Here is a 24849-nt window from a genome sequence, read left to right on the forward strand (position 1 = left end):
CATTTATAAAAAGGTCACACAAAGTAAGTAAGTGGAAAATAACTCAATTCCAGACCAACCCAACACGCAATTTAATTCTCTCTAATCAATTTAGTTCCTAAATATCCGGTTTTTGAGAAGAAACCCGCGTTTACCGGCGAATCGGCTCTTTACTCTCTAGCCGGAGACGAGATCTACAATTTTGACGACTCTGCCTAAGATATAGCAATTATTGGGAGCTGCACGAAGAAGATTTTATTTGGTCGACGGAGCTGGAATCAGCTATTCTTTCTTCTTCTCCCTAATCGTTTCTTTTAGCAGCTCTTTCTCTCTCACCCGAAGGTTCGTTATCTCTTTTCCTGATTCGATCCGTTTCTTTTTATTTATTTTGCGTCATGTTTTGAGTTTTCTTCTGTTGGATCGTCTAATTCGTTTTAGTTTCGAATAAAATGGATGATCCAGATTTACTAAGCTTGTTTATAATCCCACATGAAAGATTAATCTCGTCTTAAAATTCGTCGACAAATCGTTTGTTTTGAAATTTGGCAATGTTACATGTTTTACATCCCATTGTTTATCTCGTATCTGCAATTTTATTTTTTGAAGAAGCTTTTGGTTTATGAACTCAAAACTTGTGTGTCATTTTTCAGGTTGGTGTTAAGCTGGAAAGGTTGGTCTTTTAGAAGATATGGTTCTTGATGGGATTGTATCATCACCATTACGGAGGCCACATGCTCTTAAGAAGCAATGGGATGACTTGGGTAGCTGCTCTACTGTTGTCCAGAGGCATCGTTTCCTTTTGACTGCTATGCTTCTTTTGGCATTCCTCTGCACCATTTATATCTACTTTGCCGTCACACTAGGCGCTAGGCACTTGTTGTGCTCAGGGATGACTGGAAAAGACAAGGCAATGTGTCAAATGGAACACATCCAAGCCAGTTTCTCCAACGGAAAACTGAAATTCTTCTAGAGTGTCAGCCTAAGCTGATTGCATTATATAAACATTTGTCTCTCTGTTGAAATGTGTGTGTAATCGCCTAAAGAATGGCTTGTAAACCCATCAGAATCTACACGTACCTTATTCTACTTTGATTATGTCCCAAGATTCACAGTTATTGTACAAATATGAATCTTCTGTAATCGAATATATATGCTAAAAGTTTTGGAGAATACAAGTTTTTTTCTTTGACATCATCAAATTTTTTATTAATAAAGAATGGAACATTGAGAGAATTTGTTATCACAGCACTTTGTACATTTGCAGTGTTTTAGGTTCCATCATCACCATGTTCGTTGAGGAACCAGCGGTTCAACGTCTAACTTGGGCGATAAATCAAAGAGGGAAGCTGGAGCAGTCATGTCGACGCTCCAAGAATCATCCATGTTGATTTCCATGGCGCATTCTTCTTCGTCCTCCTCTTCAATATGTAACTCCAAATCTTCGGGTGATGAACGGATCCTCTCAAGCTCAACTGAAACCTCTCTCATATTTGGTCGTTTCTTCCCTTTTAGACTTAAACACCTTCTGGCAAGTTTCGCCACAGCCAACACTTGTTCCAACGTGCAACCTTCTTTGATCCGAGAATCAACAATATCAAGAACTCTGTTCTGTTTCATAGCCTCATTGAAATGAGACACAAGTCCTCTGTTTTCTTCGGGCCGCATTACAGAAAACGGCTTTTCTCCAGTTATGAGCTCAACCAAGACGACCCCAAAACTATAAACATCACTTTTATCCGTAAACTGGCTAGTTTGAAAGTACTCTGGATCCAAGTATCCAAAAGTACCTGCAACTAGAGTAGTCAAGTGAGTTTGATCTACGTTTATGGATCTCGAGGTCCCGAAATCCGATACCTTGGCTCTATACTTCTCATCCAAAAGTATGTTTGTGGTCTTGACATCTCTATGATAGACCGGAGTTGATGCAGCCGAGTGCAAGTAAGCAAGTGCTCCTGCAATCTCAACAGAGATGCGCAATCGCACATCCCAAGTCATAGTGTAATCATCAGAATCATGGTGAAGCCGCTTGAATAGGTCTCCATTTGGAATATGTTCATAAACCAAGATAGGAACCTCTGTCTCGAGACAACACCCCATGAGTTTGACAATATTTCTATGGTTAATCTGCGAGAGAACACCAACTTCATTGATAAACTCCTCAACTTTATCTTCATCTAAAACTTTAGATCTTTTCACAGCAACAATTCGCCCATCTACCAACATTCCTTTGTAGACAGTGCCTTGACCTCCTTGCCCAAGAACCCTGTTCATATTGAAGTTATCCGTCGCTTTCTCCAGCTCTTTCGAACTGAATATCTTCGATGACTGCACATTACCTCCTCTTGTAGTTAACTGTTGTTTCAACAACAAGCCTCCATTACGTTTAAAGAACATTCTCTTTCGGATAATCTTCCTTCTCTTCTTAACGAACTTGATCAATCCCCATATCCCAAGTACCAAGAACAACAGTGGAAAACCTAGAACAAGACCTGCACAAGGACGAAAGAAAACTATAAAGATCATCACTCTTTTTTGCTCTGTGATATGACTTTGGAATCTGGAAAAGAACTCCATTGATTCACCTGGAAACAGAGGCTTGATCTTCCCTACTCCATTCAGCTCGCACCTCCACGATCCAGGAACATTCACACAAGTTAGTTCTCCACAGCTGCTTAGTCCTTTTCCTTCCTCACATTCGTCAATGTCTTAAAAACAAAATGAACAAAAAAGGCTGAATCAACACATCCGTAATCACTTAATTAAAACCCCATTGAAGCCAAATAGACGAAGAAACACATAAATCTTACCAATGCATCCACCAGGAAGATAAGGATTCCCTCTGTAACCAATCTGATTGCAGTAACAGTTACTGTAACCAAAGCCAGAGAAGTTACCATACTCACAAACACAGCTCGGTGCGCTCGTGTAAATCCCTGTTTCCGTCAAATTCACACAACCCACAGGATTCGTTAACCGAGAATCTGATGTATCAAAGTACCAACCAAGCTCAATCACCGTAAACCCATTAGTATAAAATTGTTCCGGCTCTGTAACATTCGCCGGAGAGTAAGTCTCATTCGTCAAGAAAGCAACTTTACAGTTTCCTCCTTGAGTTGTGTTACCACCGGAGCTTTCAAGGTCAACGCCGATTACTTGCGGTCTATCCGCCGGAATCTTCGCCTGACAACATGTGTAACCACCGCAGATCTTGTCTAAACGACTCTTATCTCCGTCGCAGCTCGATTCGCATCCTGTGATCTGAGATTCGATGTCTGTAATCAATGCTCTGTTGTCACAACCAACTGAGACGAGACGATTCGAGTCGGTGATGAAAAAGGGACTTCCTTTACCGGTGAGGTTTAAAGGAAGAGGCTTTACGGGTCGTTGAGAACAGCCGGAGGAAGTCACCGGAGATTTAATGTGAACAACTCCGTAGGAACTGTCGATGCTGCTTCGAAGAGTGATGCTAACTAATTCTCTGTTGATCTTATAGAGGAACGGAGCTAAGGATTTACCGGAGGTGGTGCTGTTACAGACAACCTCGTACCAGTCGTTGAGAAAACAGTCTCTTCGTCCGATTCCAAAAGGAAAAGGAATCTCGATTCCTCCACAGATACGGTTACATGAAGTTGAAGAAGAAGGTGGAGATTGAGCTGTCGTTATCAAAGGACCATTGATGAACAGAGTTAGGATAGAGAGTAGAACAGAGAAAAAAAGTCTCCTTCTCTTCATTTTTTTTTTCTCTAATGACTTTTATGTATGAAAGTTCTATTTTAGAAATTATTGAGCCGTCTCGTTGGAATTTGGAAGTTCTATTTTGTCAACGGTCAAGGGATCAATTATCATTACAAGTTTACACAACTTATTGTCCAAATCAATTTTGTAATTTTTCATAATTAGAATCTTAATTTTAGTTATACGATTTTACTATCATTTTTTTTCCCAGATGATATAACAAAGTTGATTATTCACATAGATTATTAATATCAGGAAATTGACTATTCACCAACGCAAATCATTCATATGTGTGCAATGGAAAAGTTGACTATCTTAATTCTTAAACTAAAGGATCCTTTTCATCAGTCGAAATTTCTAAATTATGTTGGTTAAGGTTCCATCACATTGTCAATTAACATAATTTCTGTTAAACCGAAATGAATTGGTCATTGAGTCGAATCGGATTAAGGTTCAACATGATCCATGATCTGACCGGATTCACAAAATTCTCATATAATTGTAGTATAAATTTTTTTTTAAAAACAGTCTCAACGGTTTTATGTTTTGGACATGTATAATTATGTAAGAGAGCCCATGTCCAGATAACAAATACTTGAGTAAATTCTGTAATAATTATTGCCAAAATATTTAAAGAAGTAAACTATGAAATTATTCTTATGTATTGGGAAGTGTATAGTACAAAGTACAAACTACAAAGTGGTTACAAACAGATCTGTATGGTTAATAACACAAATTGACGAGTGACGACATTTATAGAAATAACTTCACACGTAAAGACCAAAACAGAACGTAAATGCAAAGATATGAGGTAGTAATAAATTTGTTTGCATGCATGGTTAATATATTACCGAGGAAACAATGGTTCAACATCTGACCGCGACGAAGATGTTGTAGCAATGCTGTATTGAGATGATGCGGCGGTAACACTCACGTAGTTTCTCGACTCTACGTTAACGTCCACTAATGTTTCTTTTTTTTCTTCTTCGTTTTCGCTAGCATACTCATACGGCTGCATATCTTCAGAATATGAACGAATCTTCTCCAATTCCATCGATACTTGTCTCATACTTGGTCGTTTCCTTCCCTTCATATTCAAACATTTCCTTGCAATTTTTGCGGCTGCTGTCACTTGATTCAACTTACAACCATCTCTTATTCGAGCATCAATAATGTCGGAGAGTCTGTTCTCTTTCATTGCAAGAGTGAAATAAGTTGCCAATGTCCTATATTCCTGAGATCGCAGAAAAGAGACTGATTTTTCTCCAGTGATTAGCTCCGCTAGCACGACTCCAAAGCTATAAACATCACTTTTGTCTGTGAATTGGCTCGACTGGAAATACTCTGGATCCATATATCCCACCGTGCCTGAAACTACTGTAGTGAGGTGGGTATGATCCACGGTCACCGTTCTTGAAGTACCAAAATCGGACACTTTGGCTCGATGTTTCTCATCTAACATTATGTTTGTAGACTTGATGTCTCTGTGATAGATTGGAGATGATGCAGCCGAGTGCAAATATGAAAGCGCTCCTGCAATATCTACAGCAATACGAAGACGCACTTCCCAAGTAGTCATCGTATAATCATCGGAATCATCATGAAGATGCTCAAAAAGGTTACCATTAGGAATGAATTCGTAGACTAGAATAGGGACATCTGTCTCTAGGCAACACCCCAAGAGTTTTACGATGTTCCTATGGTTGATTTGTGAGAGAATGACGACTTCGTTGATGAACTCTTCTAGCTTGTCTTCGTCTACGACTTTGGACTTCTTTACTGCTACTATTCTACCGTCTACAAGCATTCCCTTGTACACTGTACCTTGACCTCCTTCGCCTAGTATTCTGGTTAAGCTAAAGTTTTCGGTGGCTTTCTCCAACTCTCTTGAGTTGAACACTCTTGTACTGTCCACGTTGCCTTCAGTTGTAGTCAATTGTTGTTGCAACAATAAACCCCCATTACGCTTAAAGAATTTCTTCTTTTGGTTTAACCTCCTTTGTCTTCTAATAAATTTGTATAACCAGTATATTCCACCAATGAATACCAATGTGCTGAAACTAGTGCTAAGCCCTACAAACCCACAAAAGAAAAATGAAAAGCAAAATACATTTTCTATATGGCTCAACACTATTTGTACACAATCTTATATATGTATATATAAAAGAAAACTTTAGATAGATGTGAGTGTACTTGAGATGAAAATTTTCATGACTTACCTATAACAAGTGGTCGATGATTTGTGTACTCACACGTATAACCGCCCAGCAAATTGACACACTTGCCTGCCGTACAGACTGGGTTTCCATCAATGCCTCTTACGCATTCATTAATATCTGATTTTATTAAAATTAACATGTTATCAAACAATGATCTCGTTGGAATATTTTTATCATGCATGGTCATAGAAAACTAGGATAATTAGCGCAATTACTTATATACCTTTGCATTCGCCAGGAATATATGGGTTGCCTTCGAAACCACTAGCGCATGAACATGTTGCATAGCCTGTAGTTGTAGAGTTATAGTCGCAAAGGCAACCTATTCCGTATTCACGATTGTCTCTTCTTAGAATTGTGTACTCGTCTATACTTTTGCATCCTAGAGAGCCTATGAAGGAATGATTCGCCGTATGGATGAACCATCTTAGGTCAACCGTATCATATCCATTAGCATGAAGCCTCTCCGGGTCAGATCCATTTGACAAAAAGTATTCCTCGTCTGTTATGAAGGCAACTTTGCATCCCTTGGATTCTGTGTTACTATCATCTATTTCCACACCAATAATCTGTTGATACCTAGCGGGCAAACTTGCCTTGCAGCATCCAATACCGTTGCAGCTTGTATCATTCATAATGGAAATATTTTTACAATACTCGGAATCGCCATACCTAGCATTACAGTAGAGTACCCCGAGATAATCATTTATAGGTATATCTTGATTTGTGCTGCAAGTAGACTCGCATCCCACAATACTTGGCTCGACATTTGTCAACGACGCCGTGTTGTTGCAGCCAACCGCTATGAGCATATTGTTGTCGCCAAGGTAAAAAGGGTAACCTGTCATATTTAAAAGTGATCCAAACTCTTGTCCGCCACTTGAGCATCCCTTTGAAGCTATTGGGTTTCTTATGCGAATTGACCCGTAGCCTACGTTAAAGAACCGGCGATACATATCCGAAAAAGAGATACTCACAACTTCCCTGTTAATGATGGAAAGAAAAGGAACAGAGTTGTTGACACAAATAATCTCGTACCATTTCTCGAGATAGCAACCCGTTCCGATTCCAAACGGGTACGGGATGTCGATTCCTCCACATGTCTTAGGACAAGAGCTAGCAACGGTGAGATCAATGATCAGAAGGAGAGAGAAGAGACTCAAAAGAGAACAACTACAATTAGAGCTCATATTAATGTTTTCTGTTTATGATCTGCTCAAGAAAAGCTAAAAGCAGAGACGGGTTTTGTAAGGATGAGCGAAGGAAAAATCTTGTGTTTAGTTTGACCCAGCAATGAATCATAAGTCTTCATCTTTGAATTTCGCTTTCATATTTTCTTCTCTGGTCAGTCTTTGTTTCTCTAGTCCTCCTAGTGAAAGCTTTTCTTGCTTTCAGTGAGCCTCCTTGTTTGAATTTCAATATTTTATATTCCTCCATTTATTTACGAGAAAAAAGAAAAATATCAAAACGTGACTGGTTTAGGTCGCGAGGAGAAATTTCCACTGTAACTATCACAATCCGACTCTAGATTAAAACGTGGCTAATTAAATATCAAAAAGAGAACAAGTATCTGTAGAGCTCATGCATGTTTATTATGTGTTATGATCTGCTGAAACATTAGTCAGAGTTGCGTTTTTTGGATTTTCTTTTGTAAGGTCACACGCATGAACGCAAGAAACATAGAGAAGTGAATCTAGCTCAGCTTATTGTTTTAGGCTTATTAGAATAGTAGACACTTTTTAAAAAGTAATTTGAGAAGTAGGTAGTTTTTTTAGAAATTTGTGAAATAGACACTTTTTTTACTTTTTTTGTGAAATAGAGGTTATGTGTAATAAGCTAAAAGACAAAAAATATGTCAAATACCATTTTACCTTTTACTTTATATGAAAAAATATGGGTCAAACTTTTTATATTATTTAACTATTTAGAACTATTTTTATTATATTATAGTTATTTTTTTTTTCATATTCATCTTTTTGAATTTTATAAAAATAAATTATTTTTAAAAAATAATTTCTTCTTCCAAAAACAAGATGATTTATATGTTTTTAATTATAATTCTCGTACACCAGCATTAAAACATAGTTTTGTACACTAACACTTATACACCAAATCATTTTATACATATCTTCTAAAATATTTCTATTTATCTCATATTTATAAAATAAAATAATAATTGTTCATAAATTAATAAAAATATAATGGTGTACACCATCATGTATACTATTAAATTAACCATAATGGTGTATACCATTAAATGAAAGTAATGATTATACATTTTTACTTATGTACACTAACATTTGTACACTTTTATGTACACTAATCTCATATTATTATTATTTAAACTTTGTTTTGTATATTATCACTTGACAAAAATGGTTTTATCTTTTGAATATGAGGTGTACACAATAGGTGAAGGTGTACGATATTATATACGGTGTACAAGGTGATTTATGGTTTGATTTATTATCTCATTATTGCATGTATACTATTAATATCATGTACACCATATTTTACATTTTCGTACACCATCTTATTATGTAGTTATACATCATTGTATATTATCGTTTGTACATCACTTTGTACACTGTCTATACCGTATACCACTTCTTAGATCATTAAGAAACAAAAGTTATTTTTGACTTTATTTGACTATATGACAAAACAACAGAAGGCTATAAAGGTCATTCACTAAAATCTCTATTAGATAGAAAATTGTATTAGAAAGGAAAGAGAAAAGTGTCTATTCTCCCTATTTCTAAAAAAACTACTTACTTTGCAAATTATTTGTGAAAAAAGTGTCTAGTTTCCAACTTATCTCTATTGTTTTCTGCTACAATATTTAATAAATCGTACTTTCTCCTATACCTAAATCAACACGGCCTTTATTTGTTAGAGTATCTCCATGGGATAGATACCCTTGCTAGTTTCTCAACAAAAGAAAAAATTATTATTTTAATTATATAATATATTTTGTTTCAATTATAATACTTAAACTAATATTTGATTGACATGCCGCGATTTAGGCTGAGAATCGTTTCTCCTTGATTCTCAAGTGAGAAACTCTTCTTCCACTCTCTCTTACTTTTTTACTTTTGGGTTATTATTTTATTATTAAGTTTCTCATTCAGAAATGATGAAGATGGCCTTACGTTTACATTTTAAAACAAAGAAGCATGTAGTACTTTTGAATATTGTTTCTCACCATTATTGTACTTGTGGAAAACACAAAAGTAGTTGTTGTTACTTTCATCACTCTATGAGCAATAAAAATGCAGTCCTCGATGAAAATGTGGCTAAGAAATGTTAGGGAAATGATCCAAAAACCTTTTTGACTAACTCGTTTTGACCTGTCATTACTATTATTACATAGTTATCTCATTTTTGGTCTCTATTGCAAGAATCATGAAATCTTCTTATAAGAGACTTTGGTATTACCCACAAAACAACTTAATAATTTTACCTTTTGATATTATATAATCCACACAACTAACATGAACTAACTGCTGACATAATCGTCTTAACATTAAAAAAAAATGAAATGAATGCATGCATTGCATATAAATGTACAAATGTTGGCTTGATCTCTTGACCCCTACCTAAGACGTAAGAAGGTATTTTAGAGCTGTGAAATGTGTCAAGCTGAGTCTCGGAGTGAAAAGGGTCCGGTTTAGTGAAGCCAAGTAAGCAAAGCCCCTTGTTTTTGACGGACATTATATCTCCTCCTCTTCTCTTCTATAAATTGGGCACCTTTTTCCAATTTTACGCACAGTCACGGAGATAGATAGTAAGAGAGAGCTATGGCGGAGGAGCACTTCGACGTTCTGACTAAATCCGGTGAGAAGACCGGTGTGTCCAAACCCAGGCATGTTTATTGTTCATGTGTTTTCCCTTTTCTTGTTTGATGAAAAGTACTCGGAAATCGAATTCGTACGCTGAGATGTTTGCACATTGAAATTTTACGTCTTTGTTGGAAAAAGTCATCCTTTTCTTAGGTTTGGGGTTTGATTTGATGCTTCGTTGACCCTATCAACTACACAACAAACTCGACCAAAGAGTTTTAGGTCAATCGGAGAAATTTCAATTCGATTTTGGTTTTAAAAAAAGTTTAAGCTGAAAAATTTGGGATTTTTTTCTTCATGATCAGCTCTTCTTTGGAGTTGTTTTTCCAGTGAATTAACCTCAATTCGTCTCTGTTTGGAACCATGTCATTGTAGGGGAGAGGTTCACAGAGATGGAGATTACCATCGTGCTGTTCATGTCTGGATTTTTGTGGAGACTACTCAACAGCTACTTCTCCAACTTCGATCTGATGATAAAGATTCTTGGCCTGGTCAATGGGACATCTCTAGTGCTGGCCATATATCAGCTGGTGATACATCGCTTCTATCTGCACAGTAAGTCAATCCCATTCTGCTTTCGTTACTTCTTCTTTCCGTTTACTAAAGATTTCAGGATACTTTCTGTAGGCGGGAGCTTGAGGAAGAGCTTGGCGTAAAACTCCCAAAGGATGCATTTGAAAAGATCTTCGTTTTTCTGCAGGAATGGTTTGTCTCTTGGCCTATATGATACATGTTCTCTGATTCTTTCAAGAGACATTATTTGTAGCTTAGTTTGATTGGTATATCTTGAAGCTAACTTGCTTTCGCTTATTTAAATAAGCATTGTAATTTATTACTCTCAACTTGAGAGGTATTCTTAAAGACAGTGTGCTGCTTTTCTTTTGTGTACTTTGACAGTGTCACAAACGATGGCAAATTCATAAATAATGAGTTCAATGATGTGTATCTTGTTACTATTCTGCATCCAATCCCATTAGAAGCCTTTACTCTTCAAGTGAGTTTTTTTCCTTCACGAAGCTGTAAGTTTAAGTAGTATAAATCACTTGGATTCTTAAGTAACATTTTTTTATGTATGTATTAGAAAGAGGAAGTCTCTGCTGTAAAGTACGTACCTTACGAAGAATACAGAAACTTTCTGTCTAAGGAAGATCCTGCTTATGTGCCATATGATGTTAATGGAGAGTATGGAAAACTATTTGACATAATCAGACAGAGGTACAGTATCTCTATTTCGGTTTTTCTCCTAGCTATTCCTTTTTTTTTCTTGTTCATATCTAATATCTTCCATGGTACCAAATGAAAACTTTTATGAGTCAACTATTGCTGAGGTACATATTTTATATAGATATGTTTTCTTACATAGAGTGTTTCTTCTGAATTTGTTGAAGGTGCCAAGTGAACACTGAGGCCCGTAGTTTATCTCTGCAGAAGCAACTCCAGAGATATTCTCCAGTCACCCTCGAAGCCAAGGTATTAATTTGTTACATCTTTTCTTGTGATTTCTTTGTTTCATATGCACCAAATAAATCTTATTTTGCACCGTTCCATAAAAGACATTTTGAGACACCTTTCATTTATATGCAGTTGACAGAACTTTCTGAAGCAGATCAGAAAGCGTTGGGTCTAATTGTGAAGGCTGCAAAAATTATGGACGATATATTCTATGAGCAGGTTCTGTGGAGTCCGAAATTTCTTCTTTTTTTGACCGTGAACATGAAATCTCAGATCTTAAACTAAATTAGAAAGTTATCCTTTATCAGGTTTGGAACAGCAATCCAGCCCTAAGAGATTGGCTGAAGGATCATGCCAATGCATCAAAACTGGACAAACTAAAATGGGATTACTTCACGATCAACAAAAGTCCATGGTGATTATCATCAAAGTTACTTTGTTCTAACATTTATGTTCTACGGAAAGGGTTAGGATTCATCAACGGAGCTGTTGCAGAATTTAATTAAAGTTGCAAAAGATTTTTGTCTTGAATATAATTCGTTAACATATTGGTGTGTCAATCTCATGACGATTAGGAGAGATGATCCAAGAGATTGACGTTCGTATTTTATTTGCAGGTCGTCTCTTGATGAAAATGAAGCATTCTTGAGTACTGCGGATTCAGCTGTAAAGTTGCTTCCTGGAGCAACAAAAGCCATAGCTGGCTGGAAGGGTCTTGAATATAGAGCAGCCTTTCCAGTGACTAAACCACCTGGTGCCAATTTCTATCCTCCCGATATGGATAAAATGGTATTCACACATGTTTGATGTGTCTTTACCAATTCCTTTTCTGTTCCCATTACTCGTAGTAAGAAATGTGTATCTAAAATTATAGGAGTTCACCTTATGGCTCAATGGCCTTACGGAAGAGCAAAAGCATGCTGCAACAGGATTTTTCAGTGTTATAAAAAGGCGAAGTGAAGCTAATTTAGATGCTTCTGATCATCTTGCCAGCAGCACAAAGAAGTTACCAGACTCTAATTCCGATCTGTATAGTATTCCTTATTCAGAGATATATCGACCTTTCCTCAAGAAAGCTTCTGAATTCTTGCAGAAAGCTGGGGACTTGGTCAGTTCGCCAAGGTATATATTTCAAACAGTTTCTTACCCTTACCATATAAAATGTATTCACCCATTCGATTGGCTTAGTATATTGAAGTATTCACCCACAATGCTTTCTCATAGTTTGAAGAAGCTACTGCACAGCAAAGCTGAAGCCTTCCTTTCAAATGAGTATTATGAGTCAGACATCGCATGGATGGACTTGGTAACTCTTCTCTGTTCATACATGGTCTTCTAGTCTTCTGTAATTTTCCTTCCTTATAAAAGAGGATAGCTCTTGTAAGACGAGCTCTGGCTATTTTAATGGTCCGTAATTTTCTGTCACATATCAGTCATGCATTATAGTTTTGAGTAACTTTTGCTTTGTCTTATCATCTTTTGTAGGATTCAAAGTTAGATATTACCATTGGTCCATATGAGACGTACGAGGATGAAATCTTTGGGTATAAGGTAAGACTTTACATAAGCATGTGCTTTCGCAATGATTTGCTTATGCTGATGCTCATCCTCGTCTTCACATAACCTTCATAAATTGCAACTCCCTTTAACCATTACTCTCTAATCTGTATTTGTTTTCCGTCTAAGGCTACATTTGAAACCTTCATCGGTATTCGAGATGATAAAGCCACAGCTGATCTGAAACTCTTTGGTGACAATCTAAAGGTACTGCTCTCTTCGTAGCTGCTGTCAATCAAAGTTGCATTTCTTTACGTTTTCAATTTTCTTTTCTCTAAGATCATTTTTCATTTTCTACTTTCCGGTAGCTATTGGAAGATAATCTCCCGCTTGAGAGTGTATACAAATCGACAGATGTATCTGCTGCTCCTATTCGGGTCATCCAGTTAATTTACAATTCCGGGGTAAGTTCCCCTCGGCATCCATCTGAGATAGGAAAAGGAAGAAAATGTATTGCCGTTATTCATGGTTCACTTGTTTCTTGATTGTGACAGGATGTGAAGGGTCCTCAGACTGTTGCTTACAATTTGCCAAACGATGAAAAAATCGTGAAGGATAGAGGAACATCAATGGTTATGCTCAAGAACGTCCAAGAGGCAAAGTAATGTCCCTTCTTCCTCCATATTTCATCAATAAACGGTGTCATAATTACATCTAACTAATGCTTTTTTCTTTTCTAGGTTTGAACATATTTTAAAGCCTATAGCTGAAATCACCATCAGCAAGGAACAGAGAGGATTAGTTGATTTTGATTCTTTCTTCACTCACACCATTTGCCATGAATGTTGCCATGGCATTGGTCCCCATACCATAACCCTTCCTGGTGGTCAAACCTCAACAGTGAGAAAGGTTATACTGCTTATTGGAAGAATGCAGACATCTAATTAAGGATTGTTTGCGCTGTGACTAGTAATTTACCTTTGTTTTCTCGGTATTTCCTTTGATCTAGGAACTACAAGAAGTCCATTCTGCAATGGAAGAAGCAAAGGCAGATATAGTTGGTCTTTGGGCACTGAAGTTTCTCATCACTAAGGTTAATGATCATATTTGCTAGTTATTGAAACTTTGTTCATATAAGTCTAATTTTCAGACAATGTAAATCAACAGGGGTTGCTTTCAAAGAGTATGGTGGAGAGTATGTATGTTTCGTTCCTAGCTGGTTGCTTTAGATCGATCCGGTTTGGTCTCACAGAAGCTCATGGGTAATGAATGATCTAGAGAATTATATAATCCGCACTCCTATATGTATAGTTCCTGACATTATTGTCTATTTTGGCCTCAGGAAAGGGCAAGCCTTGCAATTCAACTATTTATATGAAAAAGGAGCCTTCGTGTTCCACGAGGACTCTACATTCTCGGTTGATTTCGCTAAGGTATCAGTCCAAGTTTACATGAAAAACTTTCTGATTAGTCATATATCGAAACACCTCCTGAATCTTGTTATTCCGGCATGTAAAGATCGAAGGTGCAGTTGAGAGCCTGAGCCATGAGATACTAACTATTCAAGGAAAAGGTGACAAAAACGCAGCAACATTGCTTCTAAATAAGTACTGCACTATCACCGGACCATTGAAAACCGCTCTGGAGAATCTCGAACGCGTTAAGGTACAGTTTCTTTACAGGATAACAAGACCTAAATTGAGTTGAGAATTGAGATATCCATGCAGATAGAATGATCTGCGTTCATGGTTTTGTTTGTGTGTTTAGGTACCGGTGGATATATCTCCGACATTTCCATTAGCAGAAGCATTGATGAACTGAGGAAAGTTTCAGTTTCAGCAAGACTCTGGTTTTAACTTTTAATAAATAAATAAAACTCAGATGATCCATCATCATAAACCAAATTTGGGATTTAAAAGAGTTATCTGAATGGTGTTGTGTTCTTATCATAATAAAGTTGCTACCTTTACATCTTTATTCCATAGAAGAAATTTTTGAGAGCTTTAAGATAGAATGTTATCATCATCACTAAGAAATAATATTTGATGTATTGTGTAGATAATCAAAACAAAACTTGTAGAAAATACGATTAAGGTCCATAATCAAACTCGTTATAGAAGCCAGGATTTATATAAGAATTGAAACAATCGAATATTACGTCTTCCTCAGTCGCTAACTTGCCGGAATCTTGACACCCAAAATACGTCTGGATATCGTCGGGGAAGCTCCGGCGAGTTGGAATCACTTCCGGCGATGTAGATGGTTCGATTACTTCCTCTGATTTCGGAGATTTGTTATCATCCGACGATTCGGGCTCGCGACTAGGGCTTCGAATGGGCTTAGAATCGGAATCGGCTTTATCCGCGGCGGCGTTAGGGTTTAGATAACGGCTGACGTCGAAATTGGTAACGGCGTTAAGTCCACGGTACTCTATTGCCGCGATGTCGTAGGCGATTGCTGCTTCTTCTTGCGTGGCTGCACGTGCACAGGGTTTAAAATGTTACAAACAAAAAAACTTTGGTACTATACCATATTTTCATAGAACTTTCATCCCATTTGTATAAATATGGATTTTTCTTTTTTTCCTTTTTCTTAGAACAACTTTCCCAATTTGTATAAAGTGGATTTCTATCACGTATTTGCCTAATATAGTATGCATATTGCATGTTCATGTGATCAATACAGAAATATGCATGTCATCTGATCTATTTATAAATAAACATTGTCTTTGCATGTATAATCTTTTTCAAAGATCAGGATACATGACCTAATAATTTGTATTAATATCATCGTCGTATCAATAATTCGGATTTAATTTTGCTAACGTGTTTAATTTTATGTGTGAGATACATAAGACAAAAATAGTAATAATTGGGAGAGATATAATATGTAAAGGGAATGAATTTGTCAATAAAAGTTGGATGAGTAACTTAAAAAGTTGAAAACAATATAGTAATAAATAGCTTGAGTAAGTAGATGGGATTGGTGATCTAGTTCCCAACCAACAAGATTTGATTACCCTCTTAAAGGTTCATAAACACTACTAATAAGTCCATATATCAAGCATATAGTATAATTATTGATAAATAGTACAAATTATTTTGAATTTTCTATGAGATCTATCATGTGTGTGACTTAAATTTTCTTGGAGTTGTTGTCAAGAAAAAAAAAACTTAAAGAGTTGTTCGTTTGACTACATTCATGCATAACGTGACCTTCTTTGTTCCCTACCATTTTTAATATCATTTCTATTTTATATGTGTAGTATAAGATATGATACCATGTCATCGTCTACTAGAGTCCCACTTAACAGGAGAACAGAGAATAACTCCCATTTTATACTAATCCCAAATTTCAAGATTTGGATTTGCTAGGAACTGGATTGTACTAAAGTATGAATTTACACATTTCATAAAAATATTACTATAAAGTAAGGATAATGGAATGAAATACCGTATGTTCCAAGATATAGATATTTATTACCAAACACCCTTCCAATTCTAGCTTCCCATCTCCCATTATGGTGATGCCTGCAAATTCATCATGATTCAACAACTTATGTATATTAGAGTAGTTCTACGTATCATATTGAAATTCTATCTACCTTGCAACGCCTCTGTATTTTGATACACCGCGAGAAAATCCACTACTTTTTCTACACCGATATATTGTAAGTTAATTATAAAACTATGATTAATCAATTTGGTATAATTGATTGCTTAATTAGTTAATTTTTACCTTCTCAATGATCCAATATACTCTTCCTTGGATTGGCCTTCCATTTCTTTGACGTCTTCGTCATAACTCGGCAACTAAAAGATTCACCAAACAACACGAAATTATCTTTAATGAATAAATTATTGCAAGTATACGCATGTATTTTGTTTTTGTTCTTTTGTTCTAAAAACTAGTAGGCGAGAACCGAGAAGATTGTGTAGCTAATTACAAAGATCATGAGAGAAGTAGTTCATTAAAAATTAAGTTTTACCAAAAGTAATACTCCCTCTGTTTCTATGTAAATATAGTTTAAGGGTTTTATTTTTTTTTTCAATTTAAGTGTTGTTTTCAACTTTTTATGCAAATAATAAATGTATTTAATATTCTTTAACTAATTATATTTAATTATTTATTTTTTTATTAGTTAAATTGGTTATAATAAATGATATTATTATATAAAAGAGATAGATTAAATGAGATTTTTATGATTTTTTAATTTATGTTTAAAACCCTTAAACTACAACTAATATGAAACAGAGAGAGAGTAATATGGATTGGGAGAAACATTACAGGGAAGTTCAAGAGTGTGTCTCGTCCCCAGTACTTCAATGCTGCTAAGTCGTAGGCACGTGCTGCTGCTTCTTCTTCGTCGTAAGCCCCTTATCCATAAAACCATATATTAATTTAATAAGAATTATACAATATTGTTTGAATTATATTTATATAAGTCGAAAAGGACATATACGAATTGCATTGGATTTGGACCCAAAAAAGAACAGCTAATAATAAACAGGTTCTACCAATTTCGGTGGAATTCATTCTTTAATTTACAGCCATATCACACATGTATATATGGACTTTTTTCATCACTTTGTCGAAGAGTATTTAAAAGAAAAAGTGACAGGAAAAAAAAAAGAAAAAGAAGGAAAAGTACAATACTTTATCAAAATGTGTATTTTTTTGCAACTTATATAAAAAAATAGGATATTGGCAAGAAAAAAAAAAAACTCACCTAGATAAACTGCACTTGATGAGTCAGCATTCATCATCCATTGCACATCACCATCATCAAAAATACCAAATTAAAAAAATATATGAAAAAGATCAAGAATCAAATCAAGAACAGTCGAAGGACAAAGTCTGGTCCGAAGAAAAAGGAGTCTCCGAGTTCATCGGAATCCAATCTAAGACCAAAAAGATCTAACAAATTCTTGTTAGTTGTTACCAACATATACGTGTTAAGTGTAGACAAACCTTGACGTCCTTTCTTGGTCTGTGTATCGTTCCAGCTGTTCTTATCCCACAAATGCGCTTCGTATCTCCCAGTCCATCTATGCCTATTATTATTCAACAATCGGAACAATTAAATTACCTGATAAAGAACGATGTCGTTTATGGTATTATGAGAGGAGAGAGACCTTGTGACGCCTCTGTAAGGGGAGCTGCGTTGAAGAGGAGCGTTTCGAGGCGGCGACTTACGTTTGCGTTTGGATGTTAAGGCAATGGACGCAGACTCAGACGCAGACGCTGTTTTATCGCTGATTTCATCGTCAACGATTGTTTTCTTGCTCCTCCCAGAGACTTTTGCCATTACCGGTGAATGAGAAGAATAAAAGATTGAGAGACAATCCTGAAAATGGAATTATGAAAATGAGAGACAGATAGTTGGAAATGGTTGAGTATATTTATATTAAATCCGTCACATCTTTTTTTTCGTTTATATATATATATATATATATGTTAAAATTTTAGAACAATTTTTTGGTTTAAATACAGATTCTCAGCCGAATATTTTAAATTGTACTGATCATATGATAAAGTCACTAAGATTATGGCACTAATTATCTTGTATTTTTTTTTAATAGATTTTATTTCCGGTGATATAACCGTGTCTAGTCCACTGTCACGTTTTCTTAATTAGATTCATATATGCTACCATTTTTGCACTTTTCTTAGTCAGATTGATTATTAAACACCACGGTTAAGAATTTCTCAAATCAGAATTAATGAACCATTTTCTAAATTGATTATGACTAGCAAAAAAGATCCATATCTGTATTATTGTTTTTATCTGCTCATTTTTGTCGAAGAACCTAATTAGCCAAAGAAAAAAATGGAGTGCCTCAAGTTTTATCGATTCTTGGTTGATCTACTTCTTGGTCGGCCCATGAGAGATGTGATGCCGAACTAGCAAGAAACTTTGTTATATTTTTTCATTTTTTTTGTACATATTTACCTGTTCTCCCAATAATTTAGCACTTGGTAAACAAATATGACGTTTTGATCATAACAGCACACACACACACACACAAACAGGAGAAATTTTATCACACAATAAATTTCATAACTTCCAAACCATTATCTGTTTTATTAATGTTTGTATGAATAAAAGTCATAATTTATTAAATATAATGTGTCTACTACCTGCCCTCATTTTTATGCAGGTGGAAGGAGTTGTCAACAATTATGGTAAAAGTTTGCCAATTAGAGTCCAATAAGCACCCTTCAAATCAAATGTATTTGGTAGTGACAGGTGAGGAATCTATGTGATTGTGAAATTTGGCCATCTGAAATCATAAGTAAGCATTTAAATAAATACTTTGTTTATTTTCGCATGAAATTATTAGGTATTAACATTGATTCTAGAATGACAAAGATGAACCTATGACAAAGTATCAACATTAAAGACCCTCTTACTAAGACAGAGGCTTTGCCTAGTTTGGAACAGACAGGACATGAGCCAAATGAAGCCCACAAGACGTCTACAGAAACAATGGGCCCAAATAAGCCTACCGAACGACTAAAGAACTAATGGGCCACAAAAAGCCCATCTACTCTAATGTTCTATATCTTTAGAATAAGTAATTTGAAAAGATTGGAACCAAAGTCCCATTGATCTTGAGTTTGAAATTCCAAGACATTTTTGTGTGCGTGCGTGATTTCGTCATCCGTGACGTCTTCAAACATTGGTTATTTAACAAGATTCTCTGATTTTTGATTCGTGTGCTTTCTATATAGTTGGGTACCAATTCATTAGTCAGATCGCTTGTTCGTCAACTTCTCTCTCTAATGGCCAATCGATCGGAGGAAGCAGAGTACGAGAACGATTCTCGGCGAAATCATCAAGACAAGAAGAAAGAAGGAGTTTTAGATCTGGTACTGAAACGACCTTTACGGTGGCTAAGAATGCTCATCGAAGAGCTTCACTGGAGCTTCTTCTTCGGTGTGATTATCGTCTATGGAGTTAGCCAAGGACTTGGTAAAGGTCTCAGCAAAGTCAGCACACAGTACTACTTCAAAGACGAGCAGAAGATACAACCCTCTCAAGCTCAGATTTACGTTGGTTTGATTCAGATTCCTTGGATTATTAAACCTCTCTGGGGATTGTTGACTGATGTTGTCCCAGTTTTGGGTTACAGGAGACGACCCTATTTCATATTAGCCGGTAAATTCACTGAAAGTTAGTTTCTTTGCTTCTTAATGAATGAAAGATGTAATTTTTTTTTGTTCGATTCGATTTTAGGTTTTCTTGCTATGATCTCCATGATGGTGTTATGGCTTCACACGAATCTGCATCTTGCACTGGCTTTGTCCTGTCTTGTGGCAGGAAGTGCTGGAGTTGCTATAGCAGATGTAACTATTGATGCTTGTGTGACACAATGTAGCATAAGCCATCCTACACTTGCTGCAGATATGCAAAGTTTGTGTGGTTTGTGTTCTTCGATTGGTTCCTTGGTTGGTTTCTCCCTTAGCGGCGTTTTGGTGCACTTGGTTGGGTCCAAAGTAGGCTCTTTAAAGATCTCTTTGAATGCATAGAGTCGAAATGCTTCAAGTGTTTTCCACTCATTTTGTCTTCTTTTTTTGGTGGCAGGGTGTGTACGGTTTACTCGGTGTGACGGCAGGATTGCTTGTTGTGGTTGGGATGGTTCTGAAAGAATCTCCTTCTCGCAGTCTAGGTCGCAAGCATGTAAGTGTTTTGCTACCCTTTGGTCCAACCAGATTCTTTAAGCTAGTAATGTAATCGAGTAACTGTGCTTTCAGGTTAACGACAAGTTTCTGGATGCTGGAAGTGCAATATGGAAAACCTTTCAATATGGTGAGGTGTGGCGACCATGCTTGTTCATGCTATTGTCAGCTGCAGTGAGCTTGCACATTCACGAAGGCATGTTCTATTGGTACACGGATTCAAAGGATGGCCCTTCCTTTTCAAAGGTGCTTTCACCTTTTGCATAAGCTCTAGAGCTGTAATTCACCTTCCATGGCCTTGCTTAAAACATTTGGGAACTCTCTGTGATGTTTTTGGCTAAGGTAGTTATTTTCTGTTGCTTAGGAAGCCGTTGGATCCATTATGTCGTTTGGTGCAATTGGCTCTCTTGTGGGAATACTTCTCTATCAGAACTTTCTGAAGAACTTCCCTTTCAGGAATGTCGTCTTCTGGGCACTTTCCCTATCTGTCCTGTCAGGATTTCTGGATTTAATCCTGGTGCTGCGCATAAATCTGAAGCTTGGTCTCCCTGATTACTTCTTTATTGTGGTAGATGAGTTTGTTTCACATATGATAAGTAGAATCAAGTGGTTACCCTTACTTGTTCTCAGCTCCAAGCTCTGCCCTGCCGGTATGGAAGGCACTTTCTTTGCTTTGCTCATGTCTATTGAACATATAGGACATCTAGTGTCGTCATGGGGCGGAGGAGTACTACTCCATGCCCTGAAAGTTACGCGTACTCAGTTTGATAATCTCTGGTTGGTTATTGTGATCAGGAGTTTATTGAGGGTAATCCCAATTGGATTGGTCTTTTTGATACCAAATGTTGATTCAAACTCAACCATTCTCCCTGCTGAGATGTTAACAAGTAGAATAAGTGAAGGTGTTGATACCGAGAAGATAGAGATGACCGCTCTGATCAGTGATGAAGCTTGAGTTATATCAGTTCTGTTTTTAGGTACAGGAACATCAGATTCTTGAGATGACCGTTCATTGTTTGTTGTTCTTATGGTTTAGATAATTTTCCTTCCTCGCAGAAGATCATCGAACATTTTTGCTTACAATTCATCATTTGCTATACCGATACAGAAATATATTTATTTATAAGATTAGTGGGAGAATTCAAATTGGCTTTGCCAAAAGAGATGATTGGCTTTCATGATATGAAGGGAGCACACAAATGGATATTAAGTTATGGTGTAGGCATCAGACTCTGCAGTTTTCTCCGACAATTCCTAGCCTCTCTTGTGTGGTATCATATATTACTCTCTGGTTTTTCTGCTGATAATTTCCGATGATCCCGACTTCATTTTCATATGACAGACTTGCTAAGGCCAAGCAGACTAGAGATGCGTCAGGCTTGACAAAGTAGAACACACCAGTGACATCCACTTCGAGCTCAGCGTTACCTTGGAAGATCATTTTGATAATGGGAATGCTTATGTCTTCATAACTTGTGAGGTTAAAGCAAGTGTCTAAGATTGAATAACCAGGAGCAGTAGGAAACCCGGAAAACTGTTTCAGAAACTCTATCTTCACAGCTTTGTAAATGGAAGGTGGCAATCTTGTGATAACCGTTCCTGAATCGATTAGAATCCCTCTGCCAAAGCTTGAAGATTTCAGTTCCACGCCACCAATGCTAGCACCAGTGAGATTCAGAATGTAAAAGGAACGAAGCTGAGGGTTTTGTACTAACGGCGTGTAGGAAACTGAAGTTGAATTCGTGTAAACAGAGGAATCGTTACCAAAGGACAATGAGCCAGAAGCTCCATCCTCAAGAGAAGGTAAACAGTATGAGAAAACTCCGTTGAAAGTTTTCAAAGTTTGGGAGACTAAAGAGACTGAACTTCTTCCCAAACCCATTAAACCAGAGGATCCCCCAAACAGACCTTTGTTGTTTCGGCCACAACCAAAGACAAAGTTTTCAAGTTTTGTGTCGCCCAATAGGATGCTTTCACTTGCCAAGTCTCCTCGAGTGTATGATCCATCTCCATAGCTGACAACGTACTCACAAGGTGTCTTTACAACACCATTGTTACCTCCACAAGGGCCGGAATTGCTGGTAGCTGCCACAAGGTCCTGACAAGTGGATGAGTTACAGAACACCGTCTTGTAAGAAGATGAGACTGATGGGTCATACAAAGGACCTTGTTGGTTGTAACAGGATCTGCAAGGCTGGCATTGGACCCAAGTCAGGTCACTTCCAGTGTCAACGATCAAACTCATGTTTTTCCCTCCTAATTCAACTGTAACGATGTAGTTCAAAGACTCAAGTTTTATCCCTGAGGTTAACGGAATCTGAGTTTCGGAAACAGATTGTTCAGTGGTGCTTGAGGTCATTGCTTTGATTTTGAGTTGAAGTGACTGAACTCGAATGTTATCCAAAACTAAGGCTCTTCTCATCTTCTTACCCAAATCTATAGTCTTTCCTGAGCAAAGTTCTCTATGTTTCATCTCCAATGTAGTGGATTCTCTTCCTTTTCCTAAGTTTTTCAAAGCAGAATCATCAGTTCTCATAAAGATCAACAAATCTTGTCTCTTTGTAAAAAGTAACTATACTAATCCCAAATCAATACAAGGAAAAAGGATAATATAAAGTAGTGTAAAAGCTAATGACTTTAACTAAGAGTTTAACCTTAAATTACGCCATTAAATATTAAACTAAAGCAAAAGAAACAGTATCTCTACGGTTGGTGAGCCTTTGATGAAAATAGAACTGACCAAGACTGCGAGAAAAACATGAAGTTGAAGCTTCGTATGATTTCTTGGGAGACCAGATGTTGTTATGTACACTGAGAATCTTCTTCTCATCGACGCCATGAACAACACACGAGAGAAGGAAAAGAAAAACAAGTAGCAAAGGAGCAAGTGAAAGATTCAATGTTGCTTTCTTGAACATTTTCGTAAGGAGGATTCTCTTCAGAGGAAATTAAAGAAGAGGCGAGAGAGAAGAGAGGAGAGAAAGAGAGATTCTTGGGAAGTTTGGAGGTAGTGAAGAGAACAAAAGAGGAGAGGCTGGCGAGAAGTGGCAAATGAACAAAAAAGATTGGACCCCACTATGTGTGCATGAGATCAAATTATTGGGGATTCACGTGAATTACTGCAATTTTGTTACCAAATTACTAAAAACTTGCAATGTCTTTTGGTTGTTTTTTTAGTATATGTTAATTTTCTTTTGTTACAAAAATAAAATTCAACGTGAGATGGTGGTGCTACTGATGTTAAGTGTTGGCCGCTAGTGCTAAAATTCTCACCATTTTATTTTAATCTTTGATGTTATTATACAGATTTTTTAAAATCTATAAACGTTTGAAATTGATAGCAGTGATTAAGGAAATTTGTATGTATCAACAATAGCTTGAATAATGATTAGATTTAAGCATAACTAAAAACAAGGCATTGTCTCTTTTTTTTTTTTTTCTGTTTTTATATTTTTTTTCAGCCAATCACAAATCAACACAACTGATTTTAGCAATTAACATTTTAAAACTTAATAAAATTTCCATATCAAGATATTTATAAGAGAAAAAAATTAATAGACATACAAAGAGAAAATGTAATTTTAAAAGAAAAAAAAAATCATATGAAAAGAAGAAAAATGCAAAATTTTGTTATTAAAATATATATTATTATCCATATTATTAGGAAAGGAAAATATTAAATCTATATTCGAAGTCCACATGTGATTGGTCATTTCAGTAATTGACATTTTAAATTTTTATAAAATCTCTACATTAAGATACTTATAAAAAGCAAATAACTAAATAAATAAATAATAAATGAAACAATAAGAATGTAAACTTGTTTAAAAATAATGTAAAAAACATATCGAAAGAAGAAAGTTGTAAATAAAATATATTCACATTGCAGAGCTTCCCAGTCAAACAAATCACAAATAAAACGTTACATTATTTAGTCAAAAACGGTTGCTTTTTTCCTCAATAGAAAACTCCCTCACGCGCCCAATTTTTTAATTTTACCAAAAACAGCCAAAAACGGTCCACAGATTTTGAGGAGGTGGCGTCGACGCGCTAATTGTGCGAGTGGGTAAGAATTTGAATTTCGCAGTTATGTTTTGGGCTGATTTTTATACTGCCCACTGGGCTACACAAGAGGAAACCCAGTTTCATATAATAATAGGCCCACCTAATAGAAAAAGCCCTTCGTAAAAGAAAACATAGTGGACCATAATAATTTCATTTGTACAAGAAATTTTGAAAATGTCATATTTTCGGGAACCTGTAAAATAACCACAATTGCAACACTGGGATCTACTACAGTACAAGATTTGCTCTAATCCATCCTAATTAATTACTGGTAGTAGAACCTGTATAATATTATTACAGATTCTAATCAGCTCTGGTAGAAAGACAGTGTAAGTAAGTATCTAAGAAGGCTTCTCTGTACAAGGAATTCTCTCAGG

At 36.3% G+C, this 24849-nt stretch overlaps 7 protein-coding genes, 3 long non-coding RNA genes and 1 other non-coding gene across 18 annotated transcripts; 6 read left to right on the plus strand and 5 right to left on the minus strand.

Annotated features, from left to right (window-relative positions):
* The first annotated feature begins 40 nt into the window (after positions 1-40).
* Positions 41-1147, plus strand: AT1G79660 (ephrin-A3 protein). The gene is made up of 2 exons (NM_106615.3): positions 41-321; positions 630-1147. Exon 2 carries the CDS (start codon positions 668-670, stop codon positions 947-949), a length of 282 nt encoding a protein of 93 aa, NP_565217.1. The 5' UTR covers positions 41-321; positions 630-667; the 3' UTR covers positions 950-1147.
* Positions 302-692, minus strand: AT1G09897. The gene has a single exon (NR_139718.1). It is a non-coding gene; the product is annotated as an other RNA (long non-coding RNA).
* RFO1 (Wall-associated kinase family protein) lies at positions 1099-3730 on the minus strand (the record flags this gene model as incomplete). 2 transcript variants are annotated; one of them, NM_179577.1, is made up of 4 exons in its annotated part: positions 1261-2468; positions 2562-2684; positions 2787-3167; positions 3279-3711. In NM_179577.1, the coding sequence occupies 4 exons, from the start codon at positions 3709-3711 to the stop codon at positions 1261-1263; spliced, it is 2145 nt and encodes a 714-aa protein (NP_849908.1). The 2 variants fall into 2 exon arrangements, with proteins under 2 accessions (NP_178085.1, NP_849908.1); NM_106616.5 differs by having other exon boundaries at positions 1099-2468; positions 2787-3730.
* On the plus strand, positions 3009-3196 carry AT1G09903. Its single transcript, NR_139719.1, has one exon.
* A 616-nt stretch (positions 3731-4346) lies between the features above and the next one.
* Positions 4347-7193, minus strand: WAKL10 (WALL ASSOCIATED KINASE (WAK)-LIKE 10). Its single transcript, NM_106617.4, has 3 exons — positions 6157-7193; positions 5934-6050; positions 4347-5787 (listed from the first exon to the last, which is right to left on the minus strand). The coding sequence occupies exons 1-3, from the start codon at positions 7121-7123 to the stop codon at positions 4562-4564; spliced, it is 2310 nt and encodes a 769-aa protein (NP_178086.1). The 5' UTR covers positions 7124-7193; the 3' UTR covers positions 4347-4561.
* Positions 7194-9419: 2226 nt separating this feature from the next.
* On the plus strand, positions 9420-14762 carry NUDT3 (nudix hydrolase homolog 3; the record flags this gene model as incomplete). Of its 2 annotated transcripts, NM_001334912.1 has the most annotated exons (22): positions 9503-9616; positions 9706-9798; positions 10151-10330; positions 10403-10480; positions 10673-10769; positions 10857-10990; positions 11164-11245; positions 11360-11446; positions 11536-11642; positions 11845-12016; positions 12102-12349; positions 12452-12533; positions 12713-12778; positions 12914-12991; positions 13093-13188; positions 13279-13385; positions 13465-13633; positions 13734-13817; positions 13892-13986; positions 14067-14157; positions 14243-14389; positions 14492-14545. In NM_001334912.1, the coding sequence occupies exons 2-22, from the start codon at positions 9734-9736 to the stop codon at positions 14543-14545; spliced, it is 2319 nt and encodes a 772-aa protein (NP_001320544.1). In that variant the 5' UTR covers positions 9503-9616; positions 9706-9733. The 2 variants fall into 2 exon arrangements, with proteins under 2 accessions (NP_565218.1, NP_001320544.1); NM_106618.5 differs by having other exon boundaries at positions 9420-9798; positions 14492-14762.
* Positions 14710-18140, minus strand: WRI4 (Integrase-type DNA-binding superfamily protein; the record flags this gene model as incomplete). Of its 4 annotated transcripts, none has more annotated exons than NM_001084380.2 (8): positions 17860-18140; positions 17696-17778; positions 17454-17462; positions 17012-17100; positions 16463-16536; positions 16329-16379; positions 16178-16254; positions 14710-15199 (listed from the first exon to the last, which is right to left on the minus strand). In NM_001084380.2, exons 1-8 carry the CDS (start codon positions 18030-18032, stop codon positions 14814-14816), a joined length of 942 nt encoding a protein of 313 aa, NP_001077849.1. In that variant the 5' UTR covers positions 18033-18140. The 4 variants fall into 4 exon arrangements, with proteins under 4 accessions (NP_001077849.1, NP_178088.2, NP_001322218.1 ...); NM_106619.3 differs by having other exon boundaries at positions 16208-16254; positions 17860-18098; NM_001334913.1 differs by having other exon boundaries at positions 14814-15199; positions 17454-17778; positions 17860-18098.
* AT1G09907 lies at positions 17079-17433 on the plus strand. The gene has a single exon (NR_139720.1). It is a non-coding gene; the product is annotated as an other RNA (long non-coding RNA).
* Positions 18141-19335: 1195 nt separating the features above from the next.
* AT1G79710 (Major facilitator superfamily protein) lies at positions 19336-21575 on the plus strand. Of its 3 annotated transcripts, none has more exons than NM_001334915.1 (6): positions 19336-19886; positions 19965-20224; positions 20313-20408; positions 20483-20653; positions 20772-21384; positions 21516-21575. In NM_001334915.1, exons 1-5 carry the CDS (start codon positions 19511-19513, stop codon positions 21360-21362), a joined length of 1494 nt encoding a protein of 497 aa, NP_001322738.1. In that variant the 5' UTR covers positions 19336-19510; the 3' UTR covers positions 21363-21384; positions 21516-21575. The 3 variants fall into 3 exon arrangements, with proteins under 3 accessions (NP_001322738.1, NP_001322737.1, NP_178089.1); NM_001334916.1 differs by lacking the exon at positions 21516-21575 and having other exon boundaries at positions 20772-21057; positions 21203-21296; NM_106620.4 differs by having other exon boundaries at positions 20772-21547.
* Positions 21501-23419, minus strand: AT1G79720 (Eukaryotic aspartyl protease family protein). Its single transcript, NM_106621.2, has 2 exons — positions 23148-23419; positions 21501-22909 (listed from the first exon to the last, which is right to left on the minus strand). Exons 1-2 carry the CDS (start codon positions 23323-23325, stop codon positions 21633-21635), a joined length of 1455 nt encoding a protein of 484 aa, NP_565219.1. The 5' UTR covers positions 23326-23419; the 3' UTR covers positions 21501-21632.
* Positions 22737-23170, plus strand: AT1G09913. The gene has a single exon (NR_139721.1). It is a non-coding gene; the product is annotated as an other RNA (long non-coding RNA).
* Positions 23420-24849: the final 1430 nt, after the last annotated feature.

This window comes from Arabidopsis thaliana (assembly GCF_000001735.4).
Source record: "Arabidopsis thaliana chromosome 1 sequence".
NCBI classification, from domain to species: Eukaryota; Viridiplantae; Streptophyta; class Magnoliopsida; order Brassicales; family Brassicaceae; genus Arabidopsis; species Arabidopsis thaliana.

What these genes read in the sequence shown, in the direction of transcription:
- WAKL10 (NM_106617.4), bottom strand. Translation starts at nt 7,123, where the DNA reads ATGAGCTCTAATTGTAGTTGTTCTCTTTTGAGTCTCTTCTCTCTCCTT. An exon ending in TATTCCTGGCGAATGCAAAG is followed by an intron (nt 6,051 to 6,156) that starts GTATATAAGTAA and finishes TAATAAAATCAG; the next exon opens with ATATTAATGAATGCGTAAGA. An exon ending in TCATCGACCACTTGTTATAG is followed by an intron (nt 5,788 to 5,933) that starts GTAAGTCATGAA and finishes GTGGGTTTGTAG; the next exon opens with GGCTTAGCACTAGTTTCAGC.
- AT1G79720 (NM_106621.2), bottom strand. Translation starts at nt 23,325, where the DNA reads ATGTTCAAGAAAGCAACATTGAATCTTTCACTTGCTCCTTTGCTACTT. An exon ending in ATGTTTTTCTCGCAGTCTTG is followed by an intron (nt 22,910 to 23,147) that starts GTCAGTTCTATT and finishes TGAAAAACTTAG; the next exon opens with GAAAAGGAAGAGAATCCACT.
- AT1G79660 (NM_106615.3), top strand. Translation starts at nt 668, where the DNA reads ATGGTTCTTGATGGGATTGTATCATCACCATTACGGAGGCCACATGCT.
- AT1G79710 (NM_001334915.1), top strand. Translation starts at nt 19,511, where the DNA reads ATGGCCAATCGATCGGAGGAAGCAGAGTACGAGAACGATTCTCGGCGA. An exon ending in ACCCTATTTCATATTAGCCG is followed by an intron (nt 19,887 to 19,964) that starts GTAAATTCACTG and finishes ATTCGATTTTAG; the next exon opens with GTTTTCTTGCTATGATCTCC. An exon ending in ATGGCCCTTCCTTTTCAAAG is followed by an intron (nt 20,654 to 20,771) that starts GTGCTTTCACCT and finishes TCTGTTGCTTAG; the next exon opens with GAAGCCGTTGGATCCATTAT.